The sequence below is a fragment of the Haliotis rufescens genome, unplaced genomic scaffold, assembly GCF_023055435.1.
Source record: "Haliotis rufescens isolate VD_foot unplaced genomic scaffold, xgHalRufe1.0.p SCAF_1, whole genome shotgun sequence".
NCBI classification, from domain to species: Eukaryota; Metazoa; Mollusca; class Gastropoda; order Lepetellida; family Haliotidae; genus Haliotis; species Haliotis rufescens.
This window is the reverse complement of record NW_025963779.1, coordinates 9,963,492-9,990,037: the sequence shown is the minus strand read 5'-3', so window position 1 is coordinate 9,990,037 and position 26,546 is coordinate 9,963,492. Positions and strand designations below refer to the sequence as shown.

Sequence of the window (26,546 nt, the reverse complement as noted above, 5' to 3'; positions counted from 1 at the left end):
CCCTAATGGGATGTCCTCAGATCTTTGTTTAGCGGTAGCGAGAACTAAGATCTGATTTTAATGAGATTGCATTTTGGTCAAGATGAGTGACCTCTGAAAATGACCTCCACATATCTACCATGAAACGTGAAAGCTTCACTAAGGCCTTGAATGTTGTGGCTCTGATTAACATCTGGTAAACTGTCCAGTGGTTTGATATACTTTCCTATTGTGGGTTCGTAAAAACAACAGAGGAAAACATGTGCATTATTATTGTGTTGTTATGTCTATTTTTTCCCTTGTTATTTCAGGCCGCCTCCGTGGTCTAGAGGTAGAGCGTCCGCCCGGAGAGCGGAAGGTCCGGGGTTCGATCCCCGACCGCGTCATACCAAAAATACGTTAAAAGATGGTACTTGTTGTTACCCTGTCTGGCGCTCGACATTAAGGGGCTAAAACAAGGACTGGTCGGCTCGGAGTCAGTATACTGTGTCTGAGTGGGGTATTCATGTTAAACTGCGGCATGGTATCTCAGTGAGCTAGCACTTTAAATCGGCATCAGTCCGGACTACTAGTACAAGCAGCCACACACACACACGTGCATGCACGTCGCTATATAAGTACAATTATCTTGGACGCGACGTTAAACCCAATTTCACCTCACCTTGTTATTTCATCCCAGAATTTGAAAAGGAGGTAAATCGACGTACTCTCGGTGATGTTAGAATGTTGTAAGCAACTTGTATTGTATCAGCTATTGGTGTTCAATAGTTACAGTGATACACTGGAAAGGAGACCAAGTTGCCAGGATGTTTACTTATTAAGTCTTGACACATTAACTTTTCTGTTTCTACGTTGAAATAACATGTATTTTTAGGCTGCGTCTCTGATCAGTCTTGTCAATACTGAGTGAATGAGTGAGTATAGTTTTACTCAGCTTTGACCAATACTGCAGCAATTTGAAATGGATTCACACATTGTACCCATGTCAATTTGAGATAATTTAGGTAGGATATGTATGTGTAGCTCTACATTAACATTATATAACATCAGAAAATATGATTTCTCTTATAGACAGATCAGTCAAATAATAAATATTACCTCAAACACATGGACAGATCAGTCAAGCGGTAAGTATGATCTTAATAACATAGATCAGTCAAACGGTAAGCATTACCTCAATAACATAGACAGATCAGTCAAGCGGTAAGCATTACCTCAATAACATAGACAGATCAGTCAAGTGGTAAGTATTACCTTAATAACATAGACAGATCAGTCAAGCGGTAAGTATTACCTTAATAACATAGGCAGATCAGTCAAGCGGTAAGTATTACCAAAATAACAAAGGCAGATCAGTCAAGCGGTAAGTATTACCTTAATAACATAGATCAGTCAAGCGGTAAGTATTACCTTAATGACATAGACAGATCAGTAAAGCGGTAAGTATTACCTTAATAACATAGGCAGATCAGTCAAGCGGTAAGTATTACCTTAATAACATAGGCAGATCAGTCAAGCGGTAAGTATTACCTTAATAACAAAGGCAGATCAGTCAAGCGGTAAGTATTACCTTAATAACATAGATCAGTCAAGCGGTAAGTATTACCTTAATAACATAGACAGATCAGTCAAGCGGAAAGTATTACCTTAATAACATAGGCAGATCAGTCAAGCGGTAAGTATTACCATAATAACAAAGGCAGATCAGTCAAGCGGTAAGTATTACCTTAATAACATAGATCAGTCAAGCGGTAAGTATTACCTTAATAACATAGACAGATCAGTCAAGCGGTAAGTATTACCTTAATAACATAGACAGATCAGTCAAGCGGTAAGTATTATTATAATAACAAAGGCAGATCAGTCAAGCGGTAAGTATTACCTTAATAACATAGACAGATCAGTCAAGCGGTAAGCATTACCTCAATAACATAGGCAGATCAGTCAAGCGGTAAGTATTACCATAATAACATAGACAAATCAGTCAAGTGGTAAGTATTACCTTAATAACATAGACAGATCAGTCAAGCGGTAAGCATTACCTCAATAACATAGGCAGATCAGTCAAGCGGTAAGTATTACCTTAATAACATAGACAGATCAGTCAAGTGGTAAGTATTACCTTAATAACATAGACATATCAGTCAAGCGGTAAGCATTACCTCAATAACATAGGCAGATCAGTCAAGCGGTAAGTATTACCTTAATAACATAGACAGATCAGTCAAGCGGTAAGTATTACCTTAATAACATAGACAGATCAGTCAAGCGGTAAGTATTTCCTTAATAACATAGACAGATCAGTCAAGCGGTAAGTATTACCTTAATAACATAGACAGATCAGTCAAGCGGTAAGTATTACCTTAATAACATAGACAGATCAGTCAAGCGGTAAGTATTTCCTTAATAACATAGACAGATCAGTCAAGTGGTAAGTATTACCCTAATGACATAGACAGATCAGTCAAGCGGTAAGTATTACCCTAATAACATAGACAGATCAGTCAAGCGGTAATACTTACTCCAATAAAAAAGAGAAATTCGCAGTGATGTTTCGCGGGACAGAATAGATCTTCAGTACCTCATGCTTGCCGTTAGACCCGGTTAAATTGAGGACCAGGTGGTCACAATTTGATTGCGTGTCGTATGTTCATGCTATTAACCACTGACGTGCCCGACCCAGTCCCTAGTGTCTAGTGGCAGGCCACCATCATGTAGATGGAATAAACGTTTCACTCACTCATTAAGAGACAATATCTCGGCTTCACAGACGGTGCATTTTACAATCGTTGGGTCAAGTTCTCTTAAAATAATACTATCTCTTGTGACGGCTGCTATCGGTGGGGCAGGATACAATCTCCCTTTCCCGAACACCTGCTTCCATCACTATTTGATATTCATCCATGAGTGAGTTGGGATTAACGCCGCTTTTAACAGTAAAGTTAACTGAGGCAGGTCTCAGACGTTTACCACTTCTGTGAAACCCACGAGCACGGGTATGGTGCTGACAAACCTAGAAACATAATCGGGGCGAACCGGGATTCGAACCCACAATCATAGGTTTCTGGCGTGCCCAAGGGACGCAACTCTGCACAGCGAATCGCGGCGCCTTAGACGACTGGGCCACCTATTCATCCATGAAAACATGCTTGTGATACAGTTGGAATCGCTTGTATTCCAGTAACAAGAGAACTGGGCCATCTTCAGGCATGCCTAAGCTACATAACCTTAAGACTTTATACCACACGAGCTAAAAATCCTTTTCCAAGTTTCACAATCCCGAGTTAACTTATTCGGATATTTGCACAATTTATATGCACTTTTTATTATGTGTTCATTATTTGACATGCGGCAGACACGAGACATTGATAATGTGACCATCGAATCATAGCGATGGTTTGTTGTGATAAATGTGTGACATGTGGTGCGTTTACAGAATGTTGTATTGTCGGTGCTATGTAATGTTCTACTTGGACTTTCACTCGTGGCTTCCCTACTCTTACAAAATAAATACCGAATAAAAAATATCACATTTATTCATTATCAAAAATATACATTTGGCTTGTGTAGTGAAATATTATCATATCGTATAGAAATAGCATTATCAACATCAAAAACTGACTACAGCAATGTGTATGTACAGTAAACTACGTTTATAACGAACACCCTTATGACGAACTGACGGATATAACGAACTGGTTTTGGGTCCCGTCCATTTGCTTTATATATGCTGTATATATGCTTATAACGAACTAATTAAAAATAGTGGTCGCCTTGAGTTCGTCATAACCGTAGTTTACTGTACATTATATAGGTTTTGTCTAGTTCATTACGTTCATGAACAGAGTATTATCAAAGCAATATTTATACTGGTTGTATATTTTTAAGTGTCGTCAGGAGCATGATTAAATATTATGATATATATTTCTATAATATTAGATATATCGAAATCAGACATACAATAAAGAAACATGTTGTCGTGTACACGCACTACACGACGTTGTACACGCGCCACGGTACACGCGCCATTGATGGTTATACGAGTGATAATTTTCACGCAGCATTGAAAACCGGTATACACATAGACACATTTTCAGTTTCATCCATAGATTTACGTGTATGCCGTCAATGAATATATAGCAAATTACAATATAAGTGGTGTGTTATTGCACCGATGCCACACATATCTAAACAACTAACATCCTTCCCGTGCAACACACGCCAATCGTTAATTGCTACACCACTCCATAAAAAACACCTGGAAGCAAACACGGTTCGGTCTGTAAAATTTGAGAGTGTTCATCAGAAACGAATTAACGAATCAAAACTGGACGTTATATAACACCAAGAGACCTACAAACCCTATGTAGGTCAATTGCAGATTCCGGGAACTTCCGGACTGAATAGGCCGAGGTCTTCTTTCTTGTCGGAACCGTGGCTGTTGTGTTCTGGGACAGGAGCAAGGAGTCTTCGGTTCATCCATCATGGCAAACACTCGGGCAGGCCCGCCGCTGCCGTCCAATATTTTGGCCACCCCGACAAATACGGTCATTCCCCGTGGTGGTAACTTGTCCAAATTTGCAATGTTTTCCAATCCTGAAACATTATGCCGACCAAGCGTTTGGTGGACTGCAAAATTTGGTGTTCGCCCAAAGTCTGTTGACGGAGTGTCCACACCGATGATAATGACCTGTCTGTTGGTGGCTAGCCAGTTCACCGTGGCCACGTGCCAGCCAGGGTAACGGAATGTTGAAGGGTCTTCGGTCGTGTTGGTGTTGAAGACCAGGGACCTGTTTGGGTATCGACTCCCCCAGTTGGAGTTCATCATGACGACAGATCCCAGAGGTATACGTCCGTGTGCCAGCTCCCAGGCAGTGATGTCACTCAGCTGGACCTGGTAGTCGGGGTTGCTTGCCGCTTGGCTTGTGATGTCGATCACCACCCCGGGGCCAACCAAACGCTCGGGGGGGATTTGATGGACTCGAGGATGCCCCCTGTAGAAGTGGGAAGGTGCGTCCAGGTGGGTCCCGCCGTGTTCGGATGTGCTGAACCAGTTGCTCTCCAACCTACAAGGACAAGAAAACTATATTTGACATATCAGATACAACCCTTGGACATACAGCATTGTTCAAACCAAAGGATAATGTCACATAAATTGAAACGGGACTCGGCTTGGTGACAATGTCTCACACCCGGCACCGATTACAACGCCTGTTCTCAGATTGAAGTTGACTGAGTTGCCGTATTGATATTCTGGAGAACCCACGTCCCGCTCGCTGAGTTGCCGTGTAGATAATCTGGATACCATTCGGCTCACCACATACCCATGCAATTTGTGAACTATACTAATGGCTCAGAGCAATTTGAAGACCTTCCAGAGAGTCGAAATGAAGAATGACTCCCTTCCCACGTGTACGGAGGAATGGCATGATCCACGTATGTTGACGCGTCAGGTTTTGCTTCTGAAACCGTTCTATCTCTGGCAATCATTTTTCAAAGCTGATCTTTCTTCTAACAACCGATCACAACATTTATATTTCATGACCCATCTATTCTTTGGAGAGCATATCTTCGAAATGACATAGCTTCCATACGTGTGTGAAATGAACGAGTATGTCGGGTGGGTTCAGCTGCAACACACTTATTGTGTTATCCTACAAACTGATTAATGGTTGCACTACACACTGACCAATGGTTATCCTACACGCTGACCAATGATTATCCTACACACTGACCAATTGTTATCCTACACACTGACCAATGATTATCCTACACACTGACCAATGGTTATCCTACACACTGACCAATGATTATCCTACACACTGACCAATGATTATCCTACACACTGACCAATGGTTATCCTACACACTGACCAATGATTATCCTACACACTGACCAATGATTATCCTACACACTGACCAATGATTATCCTACACACTGACCAATGGTTATCCTACACACTGACCAATGGTAATCCAACACACTGACCAATGGTAATCCAACACACTGACCAATGGTTATCCTACACACTGACCAATGGTTATCCTACACACTGACCAATGGTTATCCTACACACTGACCAATGGTAATCCAACACACTGACCAATGGTTATCCTACACGCTGACCAATGGTTATCCTACACGCTGATCAATGGTTATCCTACATGCTGACCAATGGTTATCCGACACACTGACCAATGGTTATCCACCTCGCGCCGCTCCAGGATGGTGAAGTTGAATCTTGGAACCCCTGGCCAGTAGAGGGTGTCGATACTGCATGCGTGGGTCAAGTCGACCACCTGACGTTGACATTTCACCAGTGACGCCAGTAAGGGCACGATGATCCATAATATCGAAGACGACGTCATAGCTGGAACAGGAAACGTTACGTTTGGATTTGCTGCTGATGTAAGGAATGACGATATCAAACTAGAAGAAATTTCAGTGTGAGTTTTTTTTCATTGCTAAAAAGACCATAAGACCATATGTAGGATCTCCTCCCTGTGCAAATAAGGCTATCTTCCAAGGTTCTGAAAAGGGAGAAATAATACACTTTAAACACTTTTTAATATTCATATGTTTGTTGTTTAAGCAATACTATCATGACGGTGATTTGTAAATATATATTTAGACTGGGTGAGTGAGTGAGTTGGGTTTAACGCCGCTTTTAACAGTATTCCAGTTATATCCAATGGTTATCCTACACACTGACCAATGGTTATCCTACACACTGACCAATGGTTATCCTACACACTGACCAATGGTTATCCTACACACTGATCAATGGTTATCCTACACACTATAAACACTTTTTTATATTCATATGTTTGTTGTTTAAGCAATACTATCATGACGGTGATTTGTAAATATATATTTATGTTGGGTGAGTGAGTGAGTTGGGTTTAACGCCGCTGTTAACAGTATTCCAGTTATATCACGGCATGAGAGCTGACTATGTGAGGAAAGCCCGAAGTGATGCAGGTTTCAGACGTTTACCACTTCAGTGAAACCCACGAGCACGGGTATGGTGCTAACAAACCAAGACACATAATCGGGGAGAAAAGGGATTTGCACCCACAATCATAGGTTTCTGGCGTGCCCAAGGGTCGCAATTCTGCACAGCGAGTTGAGGCGCCTTAGACGACCGGGCCACACGTGCCCCTTTATTATTGGATTATTAAAAACCGATAGAAAGTTCAACAAAAAATGATTTAAACACGCTTCCTCCATGAAGCTTCATGCTAACAGACCGCCTCCGTGGTCTAGTGGTAGAGCGTCCGCCCGGAGAGCGGAAGGTATGCGGTTCGGTCCCTGGCGGCATCGTACCAGAAGGAGAGTTAAAAGATGGTACTTGTTGTTACCCTGCCTGGCGTTCGGCATCAAGGGGCTAAAACAAGGACTGGACAACATACTGAGTCAGTATACTGTGTCTGAGCGGGGTATCTATGTTAAACTGCGGCATGGTATCCCAGTGGGCACTATAAAATCGGCATTAGTTCGGACAAGTTCAAGCAGACACACACACACACACACACACATACACACACACACTTGCATGCACGTTGCTGTGATAAGTGAAATAATCTTGGACGCGACGTTATACACCATTTCACGTAACCTCACCTCCATGCGAACATCAGACGAAAAATGTTTTGATTTCTCGTGGTCTTAGTTAAAAAATGCTCCATGAATAATTACGTCCCTTTGAAATGATGACACTTGGTCATGCGCTCTTCGCCTTTGCCGTAAACACGGAGAAATGGCAGTAAGAAGCTGTCAGTGAAATAAGCGCACACTATATTTTAATTGTGTCCTAATGTTTAAATAACAATTTATTTCACGTTTAAAAAAGAGTTTCTGTAACTAATTATTCAAACTTTGTATCCATAAAAATATAAATATCTATCACACTGAAACTGTAGTGACTGTCAACGTAAACTGTTTAAGTGAAGTTAATCGGGGAGTGCCTCTTTTAAACTGTGTATTGGTATTATATGTAGATGTAACTGCATGTAGCGTTACGTGGAATAAATAAATATTAATCAATACATAGGCAACGAATACTCATTAGTCTTGTTTTCCACCAAACTGCCTCGCAAACATCGTCAGCTTTAAGTTCTAAGTTATCTCCCTTCGCCCAGCACGCACGATAATAATGTAACTTTGTTAGTGCCTGGCGAGTACGATTTACACATCGCTTTTATGCGTTCTTTAAGTATAGGATAAAACACGTCCGAGGGTTGTTATGATATTTAAAACCCGCATCCCGAGGGATATTCAGAGGGAAAGGGTTTTAAATATCATAAAAACTCGAGGGGAAGTGTTTTATCTTACTTATAAACCGAAAAAAGAAACTTAAAACAACATTTATCAACATTTTTATGTTTCGAACATACTTTCCATGAACCTTAGGAAACGGGCGTAAAATATCTGTTGCTGGCGTACGGACCTTGAAAAGGACATTCTAAAAAGCAGTCACTGGGCTACAGATATGAAGGTTGCGAGTTCGATCCTCAGGAATATAAAGATGATGTCATTTGATTTTACATTTCATTACATGTTACAATCTGAACGGAACTTATATTGATAAAATACCCAGGAAATTATATAAAATCCCTGGGATATTATAACACATTATATAGCAAATATGACTTGAATATCCTATAAAATCCTGGGGATGTTATATAAAATCCCAGGGACATTACAACGTCCCTGTTTATGAGATTTAACCCTATTGGAGAACAATAGGATGACGTCACCGGAGGTTTATAATTCTAAATAGTCGCCACGTCTATGTTGTCAAGTACAAGGTCTTCTACGTGTGTTTTGGGCGGAATGGGATCATCTTATTGCCAAGACTGGGATGTTTGGGTCACAACTGCAATTTAATGTGATGTCTTCTTCTGAAAACTGTTACTGTAAAAGCAATATGATGAAATTAACAAACATAATAGTTCGAATAGTGTAGTTCGAAAACTATCTTCACCGTCATGTTAGTTATCTTTGTTGAAACGTAAACGTACATAGAAATACATTTTGGCCTTAGTGGATATTATATTTGTGACATACAGACGAGGGTTAATCAGTCAGACGTAGTTTACTGTACTTAGAAATACATTTTGGCCTTAGTGGATATTATATTTGTGACATACAGACGAGGGTTAATCAGTCAGACGTAGTTTACTGTACTTAGAAATACATTTTGGCCTCAGTGGATATTATATTTGTGACATACAGACGACGGTTAATCAGTCAGACGTAGTTTACTGTACTTAGAAATACATTTTGGCCTTAGTGGATATTATATTTGTGACATACAGACGAGGGTTAATCAGTCAGACGTAGTTTACTGTACTTAGAAATACATTTTGGCCTTAGTGGATATTATATTTGTGACATACAGACGAGGGTTAATCAGTCAGACGTAGTTTACTGTACTTAGAAATACATTTTGGCCTTAGTGGATATTATATTTGTGACATACAGACGAGGGTTAATCAGTCAGACGTAGTTTACTGTACTTAGAACTACATTTTGGCCTTAATGGATATTATTTTGTGACATACAGACGAGGGTTAATCAGTCAGACGTAGTTTACTGTACTTAGAAATACATTTTGGCCTCAGTGGATATTATATTTGTGACATACAGACGAGGGTTAATCAGTCAGACGTAGTTTACTGTACTTAGAAATACATTTTGGCCTCAGTGGATAATATATTTGTGACATACAGACGAGGGTTAATCAGTCAGACGTAGTTTACTGTACTTAGAAATACATTTTGGCCTTAGTGGATATTATATTTGTGACATACAGACGAGGGTTAATCAGTCAGACGTAGTTTACTGTACTTAGAAATACATTTTGGCCTTAGTGGATATTATATTTGTGACATACAGACGAGGGTTAATCAGTCAGACGTAGTTTACTGTACTTAGAAATACATTTTGGCCTCAGTGGATATTATATTTGTGACATACAGACGAGGGTTAATCAGTCAGACGTAGTTTAGTGTGCTTAGAAATACATTTTGGCCTCAGTGGATATTATATTTGTGACATACAGACGAGGGTTAATCAGTCAGACGTAGTTTAGTGTGCTTAGAAATACATTTTGGCCTCAGTGGATATTATATTTGTGACATACAGACGAGGGTTAATCAGTCAGACGTAGTTAACTGTAGTTAGAAATACATTTTGGCCTCAGTGGATACTATATTTGAGACATTACAGACGAGGGTTAATCAGTCAGAGTTTCTCTGGGGGTAGTTTTTACCCCACTCCGTGATGTTCCGAGTGCGGCGGGCGTTAGACACTCCAGGGGGATGTGCAGATATTCCATGTGGCAAGATCACTGAAGCCAGTTATGCAGTTCATTTAGATTAAGATGATTACATTAAGATACGTCTTAATGTCAATTTTTTTAAACTCTGGTTTTCCTTATCTTTTAAATGGTAGATATAAATGTCTCCTGTTTATTTCTTTGGTTATGGCTAGACTGAAATATAGGTGTGATATTTTATAAACAAAGAAGATTATACAGCATAATTTTACTTGTGGTTGTTTATATATACATTTACGCGGAGCACATTTATTGTTTTAATGACGTTATTATGGAATACGACTGGGAAAGACAAAAGGAAATTATATTTGATTTATTTGTCATGCAAAGGATGATGTATGGAGACCCTGTTAATCCGGACATTGTTTTCCGGACGACTACTTTTAGGAACCTCAACTTATATATACTCTTGAAAAAAAGAAACGCAAAAGCGATTTTAGATGCATATTTTATATATAATATAAATAATCAAGGATCCGTTGGTCATAGGCTCTAATGATTTTAAGGGTTTTTTCAGCACCATAATTAAACACAAAAACATACGTATAACAAAATGACCTCGGCAACCGTCGCATTAAACAACCAGGACACTGAGAGCCCAGTTGCTCCCTGGGTTGTGCCCCTTTGGCGTGATCACATGATCGTAAGTTCAAATTGTCGTTTTCGGCACCATAGCCCTATATTTATTGTTTTCATAAAGGGAATGAATGTCAACTATGTTGAACTGAAACGCTGTGATGTAAGTGAATATCTCAATATCTCTTGTGAGTTAGGTGAGGTGAGGTGAAATGGGGTTTGCATTTACATAGCGACGTGCTTGCACGTGTGTGTGTGTGTGTGTGTGTGTGTGTGTGTGTGTGTGTGTGTGTGTGTGTGTGTGTGTGTGTGTGTGTGTGTGTGTGTGTGTGTGTGTGTGTGTGTGTGTGTGTGTGTGCTTATACTAGTCCGGACTGAGCCCACTGAGATACCTCCCGCACTGTAACATGAATACCCCACTCAGACAGTTTACTGACTCCGTGCCGACCAGTCCTTGTTTTAGCCCCTTAATGCCGAGCGCCAGACAGGGTAACAACAAGTACCATCTTTTAACGTCTTTTGGTATGACGCTGCCGGGAACCGAACCCCGGACCTTCTGCTCTCCGGGGAGGGGGTCTTGTGTGTTAGGAGTTCGAATAGTATTACAGTTACTGTATTACAATTACATCAGAGCGTATCGGCTTAATGTGGGAGGAAAGCCCGAAGTGATGTGTGTCTCAGACGTTTACCACTTCGGTGAAGTCCGCGCTCACGGGAATGGTGTTTACAAACCAAGGATTGTATACAGGGTCAATTTGAGATTCGAACCCACGATCGTTGGATTCTGGCACACCCTAACAACACAGGAGGAGGACAACAACGTATGTATCACTGCATATAGGTTACTCAAACCATACCATTTACATCCCCGTGAATAGACAGCAATAGTTACCTCAGATCAATGTGAGTATGACTAATCGGAAAACTCACCTGCCCAGCACATCATCGGTACAGTCAACGTTGTCTCGACGACTACTTCTGCTACGTGTGTTGTACACACAGCGGAGCTCGACGTTTTATTTCCTCGTGATTTGTGTAAAACATTACATTACGATAAGGAAACGTCATCAAAGTATTTATTTACAAACAGACAGCGTTGTTATGAATTATCAAGGAAAGCATGGCGGAAGACAAGCGGGGCGTTGAATGTTTCCGCTTTATGACCTAAACAAACCTTCAGGTGAAACTTCACACGCCACACGTTGTGCTCTGAATGAAACTATTAATTTCTTCCATCTGTGTAAAGGTTAAACTGGTTAATGTGGTTTACGGGCGTGATCAAAGATTGCTATTATTATTTATATTTTTTTGTCAGATGCATGTCCTTATTTTCTGATGAAATACCCTACATTGAATTTGTGTAACACACGTGATGTTCTTGCTATAAACAGACCAACTTCAAAGTTGAAATGTAAAGTATCCTGAGTTTTCATATCTGATTTTTAATAATTATATTTTTATCAGTTAAGAGTTCTGGACAAAGTGAGACATGTACAATGCTGTTCGTTTGCGTCTTGTGTTTGAGAGAGAGTATGGTTTCACGCCTCGGCATTCTTCCAGTCATATCATCATGGCGGGGGACACTAGGAATGTGCTTCACACGTGCGGAATAGAACCCGACGTGACTTGTGAACGTTGTAACCACGGAGCTACCCCACATCCCCTTTATTTGTTTGTTTGTTGTTTAACGCCGCACTCAGCAATTTGCCAGCTATATGACGGCGGTATGTAAATAATCGAGTCTGAACCAGATAATCCGGTGATTGACATCATGAGTATCGATCCACGCATTTTGGATACGATTACATGCATCAACCAAGTCAGCGAGCCTTACTACCCGATCCCGTTAGTCGCCTTATGCGATAAGCATATAGTCGCCTTTTATGGGTTGCTGAAGACCTATTCTACCCCGGATCTCATGGGACCACAGTTCCTTTAGGCAGTAGAGAATGGATGGGTGAGTGTAACTCTCTCTCTCTCTCTCTCTCTCTCTCTCTCTCTCTCTCTCTCTCTCTCTCTCTCACACACACACACACACACACACACACACACACACACACTTTTGGTTTTATAATTATAGTAATATAGAGAAAAATACATTGGTATTGTTGTACATAAATATCTGACAATGTTTGACAGGAGGCTTTATCGAGCACCTACCTGTGTGTGACCCGCTGCAGGCGGTAATACTTCCTCAGATGAAAGCCTGACAAAAAGACCCTTCAATAGCTGCGGTTTGAAGGTCAGCTAGGTCGGAAGAAGGACTCAGGTGTGACTTTCCTAGACCCAGACAAATTCCGCATGTTAATCTCGTATGTAGCCTTTGTCCACTGAGGTTTACAAACGTCTCCTCGCCTGTCAAGTCAAAGGATGAAGGTGTGGTTTAAAAACACGGACATTTCTCGTTTGTAATTTCCAAATTGTCTCATCTGCATATGTGTGTGTTTGTTCGGTGTTAAGTAATGCTATGTATTTAAAGGTCATTTTAAATGTTTGTGGATAGGTTCCGAAAAACGAAAATATAGCTTTGGACTCGCGCCATGGATTTTATTTTTTAATTTTTTCCATGTCTTACTTCTAGTTTCAAATTACGCATTTTTTCATGTTAATCTAGAAGATTAAAAAAACTGAAATTGAAGACTTCAACCGAGGTCAAGGGTTTCACGTTAAACGCCTGTGTCGGGCTCTCCTACGTTAAATTAACGACGCGCTATATATAACTAAAACACCATTAAAAGCGTCGTTAAGTCCAACCCATCTGTGTAGTGTAGTGAATGCCTCCCGCTGCGTTGTCTGTACTTATAGATTACATTCCACAGTTTACCTGCGAGAAAACGGGAAAGCGAATATTTTGATGACTCTTTGACAACGCCATGGAAGCACCCAAATCTATGAGCAATGCATTGATGGAGGCATCACGTCCAGGGAATAAGCTGGCTGAACCATACACCGTAATGTTTTCCACTGACGATACCCTGTGACGTGTCCGTGTCACCGCAACCCCAACAGCGTGGATCGTATGCTCACAATATCGATCACTGGATTGTCTGGTCAGATTACTGCAGCGTTAAATAACAAATAAACAAATAAATCAGTGACGTGGCTGGTCTGTCTGAATGGGCTATTTTCGATCATTAGACCGAAGTCGTTACCTATTTCACCGACAGTAATGTCTAAGAATATGACGAATGCTCACAATATCAATCACTGGATTGTCTGGGCAGATTAGTGCAGCGTTAAATAATAAATACAGATACAAACCAGTGACGTGGCTGGTCTGTCTGAATAGGCTATTTTCGATCATTAGAACAAGTCGTCACCTATTGCACCGACGTAATGTCTAATACCAGTCACTGGTTGATGCATGTCATCGATCCCAATTGCGTGGATCGATGCTCATGATCGATAATCACTGGATTGTCTAGTCCATACTCGATTATTTACAGATTGCCGTCAGATGGCTGGAATATTGCTGAGTGCGGCGTTAATCAACAAGCCATCCAACCAACCATGACCACTGACTCATCTTTGAACAGGCAGCAACAATTTCGATTTGCAATTTATTTGACATCGTAACCAGCCCACGGTGCCTTGTAGCGCAAGAATTAACAGCTACAAGTGCTATGGTCACAACCAGTGTCAGTACTTCTATACACAAGGTGTGATCATGTCACTTGTCGCTGCTATTTTGGCGTTACAAGACCCTTGACTGATGGTATATTAAATGTTGCTGCTACCCCTTTATCACTGTGAAACTTTCCTATCCAAGGTTGAAGACCGTGGATAGACGATTTATGTTTGCAAGTCAGTGACTTGTTTTCTTGTGACGTCCTGTTTTAGGGCTCTTCACAACAGAACTAGTCTTTCTGCCTGTACAAATAACGTCAAGAATAACGTTCCCATGGGTGCCAAAGTGACGATGAGGTTACACTCATCCCAATTAACCTGCGGCTCCGGGGGCCCTTCGAAATGACGTCGTCAAGAACAAATTAACGCGGAGACCTGCTAAAGACAATAACATATACACTGACTAAAAACGATATGGTTGTCGCTGCTCCAGAACGTCAGTTCACAAAAATGCCTGCACTGTCTCACTCTCCATACAAGTACACGAATGTTGTGCAAATATTTGCCTACGGACTGTAGCCAAAAGTCAGTTTTAATCCCCTAAAAAAATGATAAATGCACATTATATCCGTATCTATTAATAAAAACTTCAATTGGACCCTTATCTTTTTAGTGGAGTAAATGTCCTCAGTATTTTTATGTAACGTTGAAATAAAACAAATGCCATTAAAACCGAAGTAGAATTATGTTTTATTATAAATGGTCACCATATTTCTGTTTATTGTTTCCAAAGCCATCTACACCGCAAATGTGGTGAAACAAAGCAAATCCATTACGAATGTAATACTCATTTAAGTATCCAAGCACACACTGAGTTAGGATTCTGGAACATCCTCCATTACTCTGATCTTGTGCTCGACGTCAAACACATGTGCTCGTGTGTATCGTCAATCTTTCTCCCGATCCAGGGGGCGGTCGGGTAGCCTAGTGGTTAAGGCGTTCGCTCGTCACGCCGAATACCCGGGTTCGATTCCCGACATGGGTACAATGTGTGAAGCCCATTTCTGGTGTCCCCCGCCGTGATATTGCTGGAATAGTGCTAAAAGCGGCGTAAAACCATATTCACTCACTCACTCTCCCGATCCAGACACCATTCCCAGTGGACTTACATATATCAAATTGAGCAAGTAAACACGGATGTCCGAAGAAATACCTGAGGTTGTTTGGCAGGATGAAGAGGAAACCACACAATGTTGACCCCATGACCGCCACCTTCCTAAACCACGGCAACAGGCTTGTCCGCATTCAAGTGGTGCATGAAACCGACCCATGGCAACAGGCTTGTCAGCATTCAAGTAGTGCATGAAACCGACCCAGGCAACTGCAGCAGGTCGCATATATAATCACCGTCATCTGTACGAACCTTCCATGATGTGCGAAACCTGTTAGTTAGAAACCTGTTGTGATACCGACTGAAATAGGTATGGCTAGGGCGTGTGTACATGACATTCCTCATAGCCTGCATGCATGTACCATAGTTTCACTGGCGCCCAGTTGCAGTCTCGGTCTGTGAGGAACGGAGATATTGTGTGGGTGATTACAGAAATGCTTAACTGCAAGGTTGACATACAATATAAAATTTAAGTTAGCATACAAAGTGTTATTTGAGTAACAATACAATGAGAAACAATATGTTTTGATTTGTTCAGTCTTAGATTAGTCCCTATTTAGATTACAGTAATTATGCTGAAAAGATTTTCGCAGCCCCAGTGATGATCAAAGCAATCCCTTTACTGAACTGATCAGACTCGCATTACTTTGAGTTCTATAGTGTTCTTATTGTCCCATCACAATCAGAGTGAGTGAGTTTGGGTTTAAGCAGCTTTTAGCAATATTCCAGCAATATCACGGTGGGGGACACCAGGTATGAGCTTCACACATTGTACCCATGTCGGGAATCGAACCTGGGCTTCGGTGTGACGAGCGAAAACTTTAACTGCTAGGCTATAACACAACCCCTGTAAAACGGAGATATTGTGTTGATAATTACAGTGATGCTTAACTGACAAGGCTGACATACATCATAAAATTTAAGTTAGCATACAAAGTGGCATTTGAGTGACAAAACAATGAGAGACCATATGTTTTGATTTGTTCAATCTCGAGATCAGTCCCCATTTAGATTACAGTAATTATGCTCAATAGGTTTTTGGAGTCCCAGTGATGATGCATTGCGAATGGTCAAAGCAATCAAGTACTGAACTGATCACTCGCATTACTTTAAGTTCTTTAGTGTTCTTATTGTCCCATCACAATCAGAAACTTATGTCAAGGGTAGGTATATGGTCTCTGAACAATTGATGTATAAATGACTTCTTAGATTTTTTCCTGGGAGGTGGACTACGAAATGGCCTATGCAGCTGCACTTTATTAACTCAAGATGGAACTAGAAAAGTGTTTTCAATACATGTAAAAACAGACGCAACCCCATCCCCACCACTTTCTGAATGCCCCGTAGCTCTGCCCCTAAATACCTTTATAACAAAGTGATGAACACTTCTAGTTTAATTACATCACTTCCGGTATGGGAAAACACATGTCTAATGCAAGACAACTTTGAAACTGAAAGTCTACACAAAGAAGCAGAACTACCTTACAAATGGACATTCCAGTGACACTGACTTTCAACGAAGGTTGACCAAACTCTCACCATCTCCATGCCCAACCCTAAGGCTGGTGTGTACCCACATTTCATCAAGTAAAAGTGAACAATTCTTGAGTCAAAAGGGACATAATGCATTTTTGATGGTTTGACCTTCAGTGTCAATTTGACCTTCAGTAGCAGTTGCCAGTATTTCAAGAGCATTCCAAATGCTATCCAGCATATAAACCAAATATGGTGCCCCTTGGTGAATTCTATATAACTACAAAACAATAGCCACTGTTTCTCATTAAAAGTAGGTCACAGTGACCTACCACTCACATCATTAGATTTTAAGTACTGGGTATTCAATTGTTATAACCACTATGACTCAAAAGATATCTGCAGAAAATGGCAAACATACCTTACGAATGACCTTTATCTCATCTCAGGTCACCCCGGACCTTAGCAACCATCTGGGTCCCATCCTGAGGATGACGAACCAAGTTTCACTGACCTACAATAAATTCTTCTTGTGTTATCGTGAGCATATTATATTTTTGAGTGTATTACGTCATTTCATGGAAATCAATGCAACAACTAAAAATGGCATACTCACTAATGGCAGGTCACAGTGACTTACCACTGATAAGCAGGTCACTCACAACGTTTTCAAAACAAGAAACAGCTCCAAGGATGACATGTACCAAGATTCATTGACATACAGTAAAGGCTTCTGGAGTTTTAGTTTCAACTCACTTTTAATCAGGCCATGACATCAAGGATGACCTTGACCATCACGACTGGTCAATTTGTTAAAATAATTCCCAGGACTATAAATGGAGATATACTGTGTATATAATATGATTCCCTTGGATGTCCAAGCCCCTCATACCTTCAAAAACAAAGCGTGACTGCTGTAGCAGTAAAATTCAGACAAATTAATATGAAAGAATTGGAAGTTCTTTAACTTCTTTTGAGCAGTAATTATTACAACAAATGAGACCATTGTGTTTGGTGGCAGAATTCTTTGTGACTCCTGTGTCTACAATGTCTGCAGGGATGGGTCTCCTTAAACAAACACAAACACATCCTCTTAAGGATAATTGTAGAATTTATTTATACCTTAATGCTGTAAAGGAATAAACTGTGTATTAAAACATCACTTGGTATAAAACAAATGAAGAAGAACACATCCAAGCATGTTTGGTAGTTACAGTATGCTACATCAAACATGGTTTCTTGCAAACATGGAAAGGTTTTGGTTGCTGTTATATAAAATTCAGGTGAGAAATAAAAATCAATATCTACAACTGTTATTGAACAGCAAGAGATGGAATGGATTTGTATGTTTATGAACTACATGTACTATGCTATACATGCTAAAGGGAAAACAAAACACTTGTTAAAAAACATTGGGTTTTGAAATGTGTCGTGACACGTTGTATGTCTTGTATTGCTAATAAAAGGACATCGTCAGCACTTGATGAGGATGTGGGTATGAGACTAATAGCACTGATGCTGTATAGAACCTACCAACAGAGAGACACACAGGGTCATTCAGTCACGAAGTGCTCCCTCCAAGTGCTCATGTTTTATTTGTTGTGATATCAGGAGCACAATGCTATGCTATGCTTTTGGATTTGGTGACATGCATCAACCAAGTCAGCGAATCTGACCAGCCCTTCCGGTCCGTCGCCTCTTACAAACATTGGGTTGCTGCAGACCAATTCTAACCCGGATCTTCATGGGTAACTTTGCTTATGACACTGCACATATTGGATGACAAACCCTTCTGAGGTATATACTTGAGTGGGTTACACTTAAGGCCAAATTTGCCATTATAACAACAGTATCATGCTTGGGGACCAAGCGTGGTCTTCAAGCAATGTACAATGTGTGGAATCTTTATTTCTTTTAAGAAACAGAACTCCAAAGCAGGGGTTGGCGTCAACATGATCATACCGAGGGCAATCAAAAAACCTGAATAACTGTATTCCCTAAACATGATCACAGCAATAAGATTACATGTTTTCTTTTTGATAAACCTGATCTTGAATTTTAAGTTTAAACAATTTGTAAAATGAAGGCATTTGAAATAGGCATACAGTCAAACCCTGTTATCTCAGAACTTGGATATGTCAAACTCCTCATTGTGTTGAAATCACAGTCCAGTCACAGCAAACTCTTACCATATTTGTCACTGTTTTAACCCTCCTGTGTCAAACTGGATGTGTAGCATTTCTGGTTGTCTAAAACTCAATCTATACCCTGATAAGTCAAAACTGTTTGAAAAACACAACTCAGCACAAGTGAGAATTTATATGGTGGCCTAAACATGATAACGTTGACGAGCCTGAGTAACGGCAGCCATGATTAAGTGACTTTGCTGTCTGATGGCAAGATCAGACGGTAATAAGGTCATGTAGGACATTTAGAAAATAAACATCCAAGATCTCTACACTAGCTACCCGTACAAGCTTGTATTGAGTACAAACTATGGTGTTTGTCTTACCAGTGTACACATAGAGCAGCTCCACAATACACGTGTGAGCTGAGGTCCATATCAACCAGGGCAGTGTCTCAGTTTAAGCTAAAAGCAACTGATGTCCCAAGATTCAACCTTAAAACTTTGATGGTAAATCGTTTCTATCTGTTCCTGCCATGAAATAGAATGAACTTACAGACCGTCTCAAGAAGGCAGAAACACTTTCAACATTCAAACCCCAACTAAAGACAAATCTTTTTAAAAAGCATCTTTTACTTTCGTATTTGTGTTTGTATTTGCATTGTGCATGCTTAGGCATAGAGTTAAGCGATATATAAATAAACCTCTGAACTTATTAATTAACCTCAGATAAGTCGAACTATTTCCCAGGAGTTTGAATTCGAGAAAACGGGATTCGACTGATCTTTTATGATAAAAACACATTTGGTTCATTTCATGGAAACATGTGCTTTATAGAGAAAAGCAAACAAGGCCTAACAAAACAGTGGAAGTCTATTTCATGAGCAGGAATAAAAATGATGAAACAAGTACTGAAGGAAGAACGCCCACAGAGTTTCTATACAGAACATAGCTGTGCCGACAATGAGAGACAGCATTTATAAAAACATGAATCATATTTCAGCACTAACTCACACACCAGATCAGGAAACAAACAACTGACATACACCACAAACAGGACACTTTGCTGTACGATGGTGTAAATATGCTTATAACATGGTGATATAATGAATAACTGCTAAAACTGTATCCTGACTTCTAAAACAACGTCCAGCAAAAACTGATCTGTGTACAGTATTATGTAACAATTTAAAATTTTATCTAAATTCAATTTAAAATGTCCTGCCTCCCTGGTTCCGGGCGTGCCACATCTTACAGTGGCATTATCCTCAAAACCAGTCAAGTCAACTTTCTACGCTGACAACATGCTGCAATAGAGTCAACACTTGAAATGGCACAGTTGACACACTGCCATCAGAACACTGGAAATGACTTCAAGTCTTCTCTGATGAACCAACCATATCTGAATACAACTGTGTCTGGGTCATACGTTTCATCTCCCTGTGAATATATATTACTCTGACATCACAGTATCATAAACAGACCACTAAGGCCAGGCGTTTTAAATTTTTCGGATTACGGACCCGCCGACTCTAATTTTTGAGAAAATGTAAAATATAAATAAATCAGATTTCCATTTTTTCCCCCGCCGAGAGCCGTGTAATCAGTTATTTTATTTGTTATCATCACTTTTTAATAAAAAACATATGAATTTACAGTTGTAAACTAGTAAAGAGATACATTATTGATCTTTGTTGATCTCAAAGCCGAACATGAATAGCCTCCCTTGACAATTGTCCGTGTTGTAAGTGCTAGAATCTTTATTGTTACAAGGGGCTGTATCGTCACAAATGGCAGTCTTTTGAGCACAGAATATGTTCATAAAGTATGCCAGAGGCATTCTGCATTTTAAAAAAATAATGCATCTGGCTTTTTTCTTTTTTTCCCGCTCCTCCAACCCTGGACTTTAGACTGAAAAATCTGTAATCCTAAAAATAAAAAAGCCTGGTCTAAAGGAACATATTGTGGCAATGTCCGTCATACTACCTCAGGGTTACTAGCACCTGTTGACCAGACTAGCATCCGCAACAAAGATTCAGCAGTATATTAGCACAGTGTCAGCAGTGTTAAACGTTAAAGCAACAATCTCTATCATATATTAAGAATGCCATATTATTTCATTTTTGATAATAGGATTATGGCATTCAATGTTACCCCCGAACCATAATAAACATAAAAAACATGAACATGGTATTCTTCATATGAGAACATAAAAAATATGACACAAGTACAGGTTTACATCTCTGTAAATTAATTAACAGGAATTAACTAGGTGTTCTCATATTCAATCTGGTCTGACAATCTTAGCCCTCCAAGCACAAGGTAGAAGTTCTCAATAAATGTTATCATCACTTTAGCTAATGTTTTAGCTCTGCACATGGCATAGCTGATTTGTGTGTCACTGATCAATACCTGGTTTGAGAGAAGGAAGTTAAATACTTAGATTTACATGACTACATTAAAGGCAATGTTAATACAGCTCAGAATAATTTGATTCAAAATTATTCCAAATTTTGAAAGAATAATTTTTCACAAAAGTGCCTGCCGTAAACACTTGGTTTGAAATCCTAGATACATCCATGACAAATGAACCATGTATCACTCTTAATACACTGATAGACAGAACTATTGTAACATGTGACTGTAGCATATGTGTGACATTACACACATACCTCAAACAAGATCCACAAGGTTTTGACAATTTTGTGACACCTTTCACTATGTGCCTAAATAGTTTTACATCAAGCACCTAACTGAATGTAGTTTTTCTGTTATTGTTCTCTATGCTCAATAGATTTTCCAATCAGCATTTCTACTAAAAGAGCAACAATCAGATTTATTACATAACAGAAACTTACAATGGAGAAATAAATCCATATGAAGAAAAACAATCCATATTTCTTGTGTATGTTGTACCTCCTGTCTATACATTTCTTCACAACTCAGCTGCATCCTGACATGAACAAATCCATGCATTATCAAACATGGAGTGACCTTTGGAGTTATCACTTACAAAACAATTCTCTATATACAGTACTACATTGTCTGAGGTAGATATGACATAAACATGTCAGATAGTCTTATCACTGTGCTATCCATTATCACTGCTTATCACAGCTATGTTTCTTTATAAGTTACAACCCAACAAAGTCTCTGGTACACACATACCATGATACAACCATACATGCAAGACATGCAAGAGACAAAACCTTTTTCTGGGTTTATGAACTTGTTGATTCAGAAATTTCTAAAAGGAAAACATTACTTTTATAAACCATTTCTGGATAACAACTTCCTTATTGTTTGTAACAATGTTTCAGGCCTCTTCTTGTCCATTCATTAGCGACCGCCTCCGTGGTCTAGTGGTAGAGCGTCCGCCCGGAGAGCGGAAGGTCCGGGGTTCGATCCCCGGCCGCGTCATACCAAAAGACGTTATAAGGTGGTACTTGCTGTTACCCTGTCTGGCGCTCAGCATTAAGGGGCTAAAACAAGGACTGGTCGGCTCGGAGTCAGTATACTGTGTCTGAGTGGGGTATTCATGTTAAACTGCGGCATGGTATCTCAGTGAGCTAGCACTATAAATCGGCATCAGTCCAGACTAGTAGAAGCAGCCACACAAACACACACACGTACATGCACGTCACTATATAAGTGCAATAATCTTGGACGCAACGTTAAACCCCATTTCCCCTCACCCATTCATTAGCAACAGCCCTGAACAGTTGTTATCCATAAAAGATCCATGTCTTCCATCGTCTAAATGCCTATCAAAGACTTCGACATTTTTATCTTTTTTTAATACTATCAGTGAAGCAAACACTAAAACAGTTTGTCTAGTTGAAAGATAGTTTTCCTTTTTCTACTGGTGTCCATTCTGTAAAAATATATAAAAATACAGAAAAACATGTAAGAGTCTTCATTGAGCGTATTGCCAACTGATAACAAAAAGAAAACCATTTCATGGTTGTATCTCATACTTATAACTACATTTTTGTCCAATGGAAAACAAGTGCAAAGAACAGTGTGGCACAATTTTGTTTGCGGTGTGAGGATGATCGTCCTTGAGGCGGTAGAGTACAGCTGTAGCTGCAGTTCCCAATATGATGGTACACAACCACAAACCCACGCTCTTCTAGATTGCTCTTTAAAGCCCGGACATATTCTTCTGCACCGACTTCAGCAAACTGATTCCAGGGTTTTAATTTTACATCTGCCTCTTTGGTGGATTTCGCACAAACACAAACATGATTCACATCAAACTCCTCACTTTTAGGTTTGTGTTCCGACTCTAAAGCCGACACTACAACTGTAGTGGAGGGGTAACTTTTATGCATGATTTCCGGATTTCCTGCCTGGTGTAAAATTTCATTCAAGGCTCCTGGAAATCCATCTAAACGGGAGTAAAATTTATCTCTCATTAATTTGGCCATTATTGACGGCTGTAGTTCAAGTTCGTGAATGAGATCATTGAGTCCGAAGTAAACAGCATCCTTGTACACTTTTTCCATTAGAGACACAGGCGGTAGTTCATTGAGGCGGAGATAGCGTAATATGTGTTCAAACGATTCCCCGTCTGCATCGATGAAGTAGCGGCCATCTTTGTCATGGATGCATGGGAATTTCCCACTGAACATGGTCCCCAGCATGGTGTCCTGGTGTTTGGTCAGTGTCAAGTGGGTGGTGCTGAAGTGACGCCCGCCTACATTCAGTTCAATAATGTTCGGGAATCCCTGAAAGTAAAGTCAGGATATTCACATTCATCAGTATTTTGTCTTTGAATTACAAACTTTGATGCAATCTCATTAAAATCAGATCTTAGTTCTCGCTGCCGCTAAACAAAGATCTGAGGACGTCCCATTACGGGTCACGTCAGACCGATCTTTCGCAAACTCTGACCAACCAGTGGAATTACTGACCAGAACTCGACATTAGCCAATCAGAAGGCAGCTTTCTCGTGCTTTACGGCACTAATTTCAAATTGGCGACTACGCTTCGAAACATATTTTGACAAATTCTCGCTTAAAAATTTGAAATCTGAACAAAAAGCATTCTCGAATGGCTCATAGATGGGCTAGAATGTATAGATTCAGTTCTTAAGCCCGTTACTATCGTTCGGAATACCCCATTTTAAAGTTTTCGAGGCTGCATGATTAGAAATCACATTCTGACTGTCACTTTCATGATCTGGAATGCGACGTTCTGATGTGACCCCTAATGGGATGTCCTCAGATCTTTGTTTAGCGGTAGCGAGAACTAAGATCTGATTTTAATGAGATTGACTTTGATGTAGCCATGTCTATAATATATATGTACGACAATATAGCTTATCTACAGGAAGCTCTAACATTCCTAAGTAACAAATTGGAATGTACCTTGTATTGATTGGACCAGAACTGGCTCCCATGGCAATCAGCAGCCAACTCACACACAGGAATACATAGACATATTTGGCATAGCCAGACACTTGTATCATAAAAGAACTTATATAATGTTCATAAATAAAGATTGACGAGTGTTCATATTAGACACCCACTACATTAGCTACACAAGGGGCACCATGGTCCAGGGTCTCTTCCCATCTTGCAGTATTGGAGGCTGATGTTATTAGAATCTTAATTTGCACCAATGTCTCCCTATGATCACGATCATATGCATAATACATAAAGTTGGCAGAATTAGTACCTATATACCTTATACTGACCCAGAAGATGTTATACATGTCGATATGGAAACAGCATAGGTGAGGTGATGTGAGCTAAAGTGAGGTGAGGTCTAACATAATATACTATTATTTTACTTATATACCAACATGCGTATAGGTTTGTGTCTGGTTGAACTAGTCTGGACTGGTTTTATAGTGCTAGCCCACTGAGATACCAGGCTGTAGATTACATAGAAACCCACTCAAACACAGTATTTGGACTCCGAGCCAACCAGACCTTGTTTTATCCCGAAATGCTTGGCACCAGGCTGGGTAACAACAAGTACCATCTTTTCAAGTCTTTTGGTGTTGTGTTTTTTCTTTAGTACAAATCCGAAAATGCCCAAATCGATTTTAAGGTATTTTTGTGCATTAATATCATAAAATGGAATACCAACTCGTACATAAATGATATATTTACGAGTTGTTCACAGCTAGTGTATTAATAAGCCCATTCCTGACTTCGGTCTTTACATACGAGTAAAATACGATCAACAGTGGTGCAAATTAAACAATCAATCACGACCTTGTCGTTTCCTCATTCGTCTGCCCCACTTCCTGGCTCTGCATTCTCGCGCTTATGTGGTACATCAGAGATGTAAGCCTGTTCAAGGTCTAACGGTAACCGTGTCACTGACAGTGACCTTCTTTGACACATTTTCGTACGGAAGTGTGGTGGAATTGTTAGTCAAAAGGTTAAATAGAACCTCAAGGCACTTAACAAATGCATGCTGTAAATGATTTCATAATGTAAGTAGGCACTAACTTGCGATTCCTCTGTCATTTCCCCTTCCACGTTGACAGCCATTTTCAGTGTTTACAAACATTACCAAGGGGACGCAACTCTGTCGACATTATCAAAACTTAATATTCGTACTTCGAGCATGATAACAGAGGATCGGTTCCAGTAGTCATTTTATTCCAAGATATTTTTCTGAATCTGATAATGTTACTTTATACTTCATTTTATAAACTATTTTTCACACTATTTGTACAAAAGGTCTTCCATGTAATTTGCAATCAACCACATTAAACCTTTTTTGTGTGTAAATAATTAACCATAACCAGCCTTCAAGTGTCTAAAGTTTGTATGCTAATTTCTCTATCTCATAGTATCTGGATGATCAATTTTTTTCTAAATATAAATAGAACTGGTTCAATCAAAACGAATGACATGTTTGTTTAGCCCAAAATCTTGAGTCCCACATAAAAAAAAGTGAGTTTACTTTGTAACAAAAAAAACTGACTGAAACTCAATTCACTTAAAACTGATAAATGATTCAATAACACGAATAATAAACGGTTTGTTTGTTTTTTAAATAACTAAGTACAGTTAGAGCCTATACCCAGATATACTCTTAGGCCTAAAAAAGACATTTTTCAGAAAAGTATCATTTGATTAGAAAATATGTATTTTTATAATAAATGTAAAACTTTCATACTTATTATACAAATAATTTAAATGATATCATTACAAACTTTGTATAACATCATTACATCCAAACCTTTTGCAGCCAAATAGATGCAGCTTATACTTATACAAATTAAACATGTGTAATGAAGACAATAGGAGCAGCGAGGTAGCCTTGTGGTTAAAGTGTTTGCTTGTCAC

The 26,546-nt window shown here is 39.7% G+C and overlaps 1 protein-coding gene across 2 annotated transcripts; it reads right to left on the bottom strand.

The window, feature by feature from the left end:
• Positions 1-3,497: 3,497 nt before the first annotated feature.
• On the bottom strand, positions 3,498-25,768 carry LOC124147077 (BTB/POZ domain-containing protein KCTD7-like). 2 transcript variants are annotated; one of them, XM_046517691.2, is made up of 3 exons: positions 11,828-11,911; positions 6,175-6,349; positions 3,498-5,045 (listed from the first exon to the last, which is right to left on the bottom strand). In XM_046517691.2, exons 1-3 carry the CDS (start codon positions 11,841-11,843, stop codon positions 4,301-4,303), a joined length of 936 nt encoding a protein of 311 aa, XP_046373647.2. In that variant the 5' UTR covers positions 11,844-11,911; the 3' UTR covers positions 3,498-4,300. The 2 variants fall into 2 exon arrangements, with proteins under 2 accessions (XP_046373647.2, XP_046373655.1); XM_046517699.2 differs by lacking the exons at positions 3,498-5,045; positions 6,175-6,349; positions 11,828-11,911 and adding exons at positions 22,806-23,963; positions 25,701-25,768.
• Positions 25,769-26,546: the final 778 nt, after the last annotated feature.

What these genes read in the sequence shown, in the direction of transcription:
- LOC124147077 (XM_046517691.2), bottom strand. An exon ending in CGCGAGGTGGATAACCATTG is followed by an intron (nt 5,046 to 6,174) that starts GTCAGTGTGTCG and finishes TTGTCCTTGTAG; the next exon opens with GTTGGAGAGCAACTGGTTCA.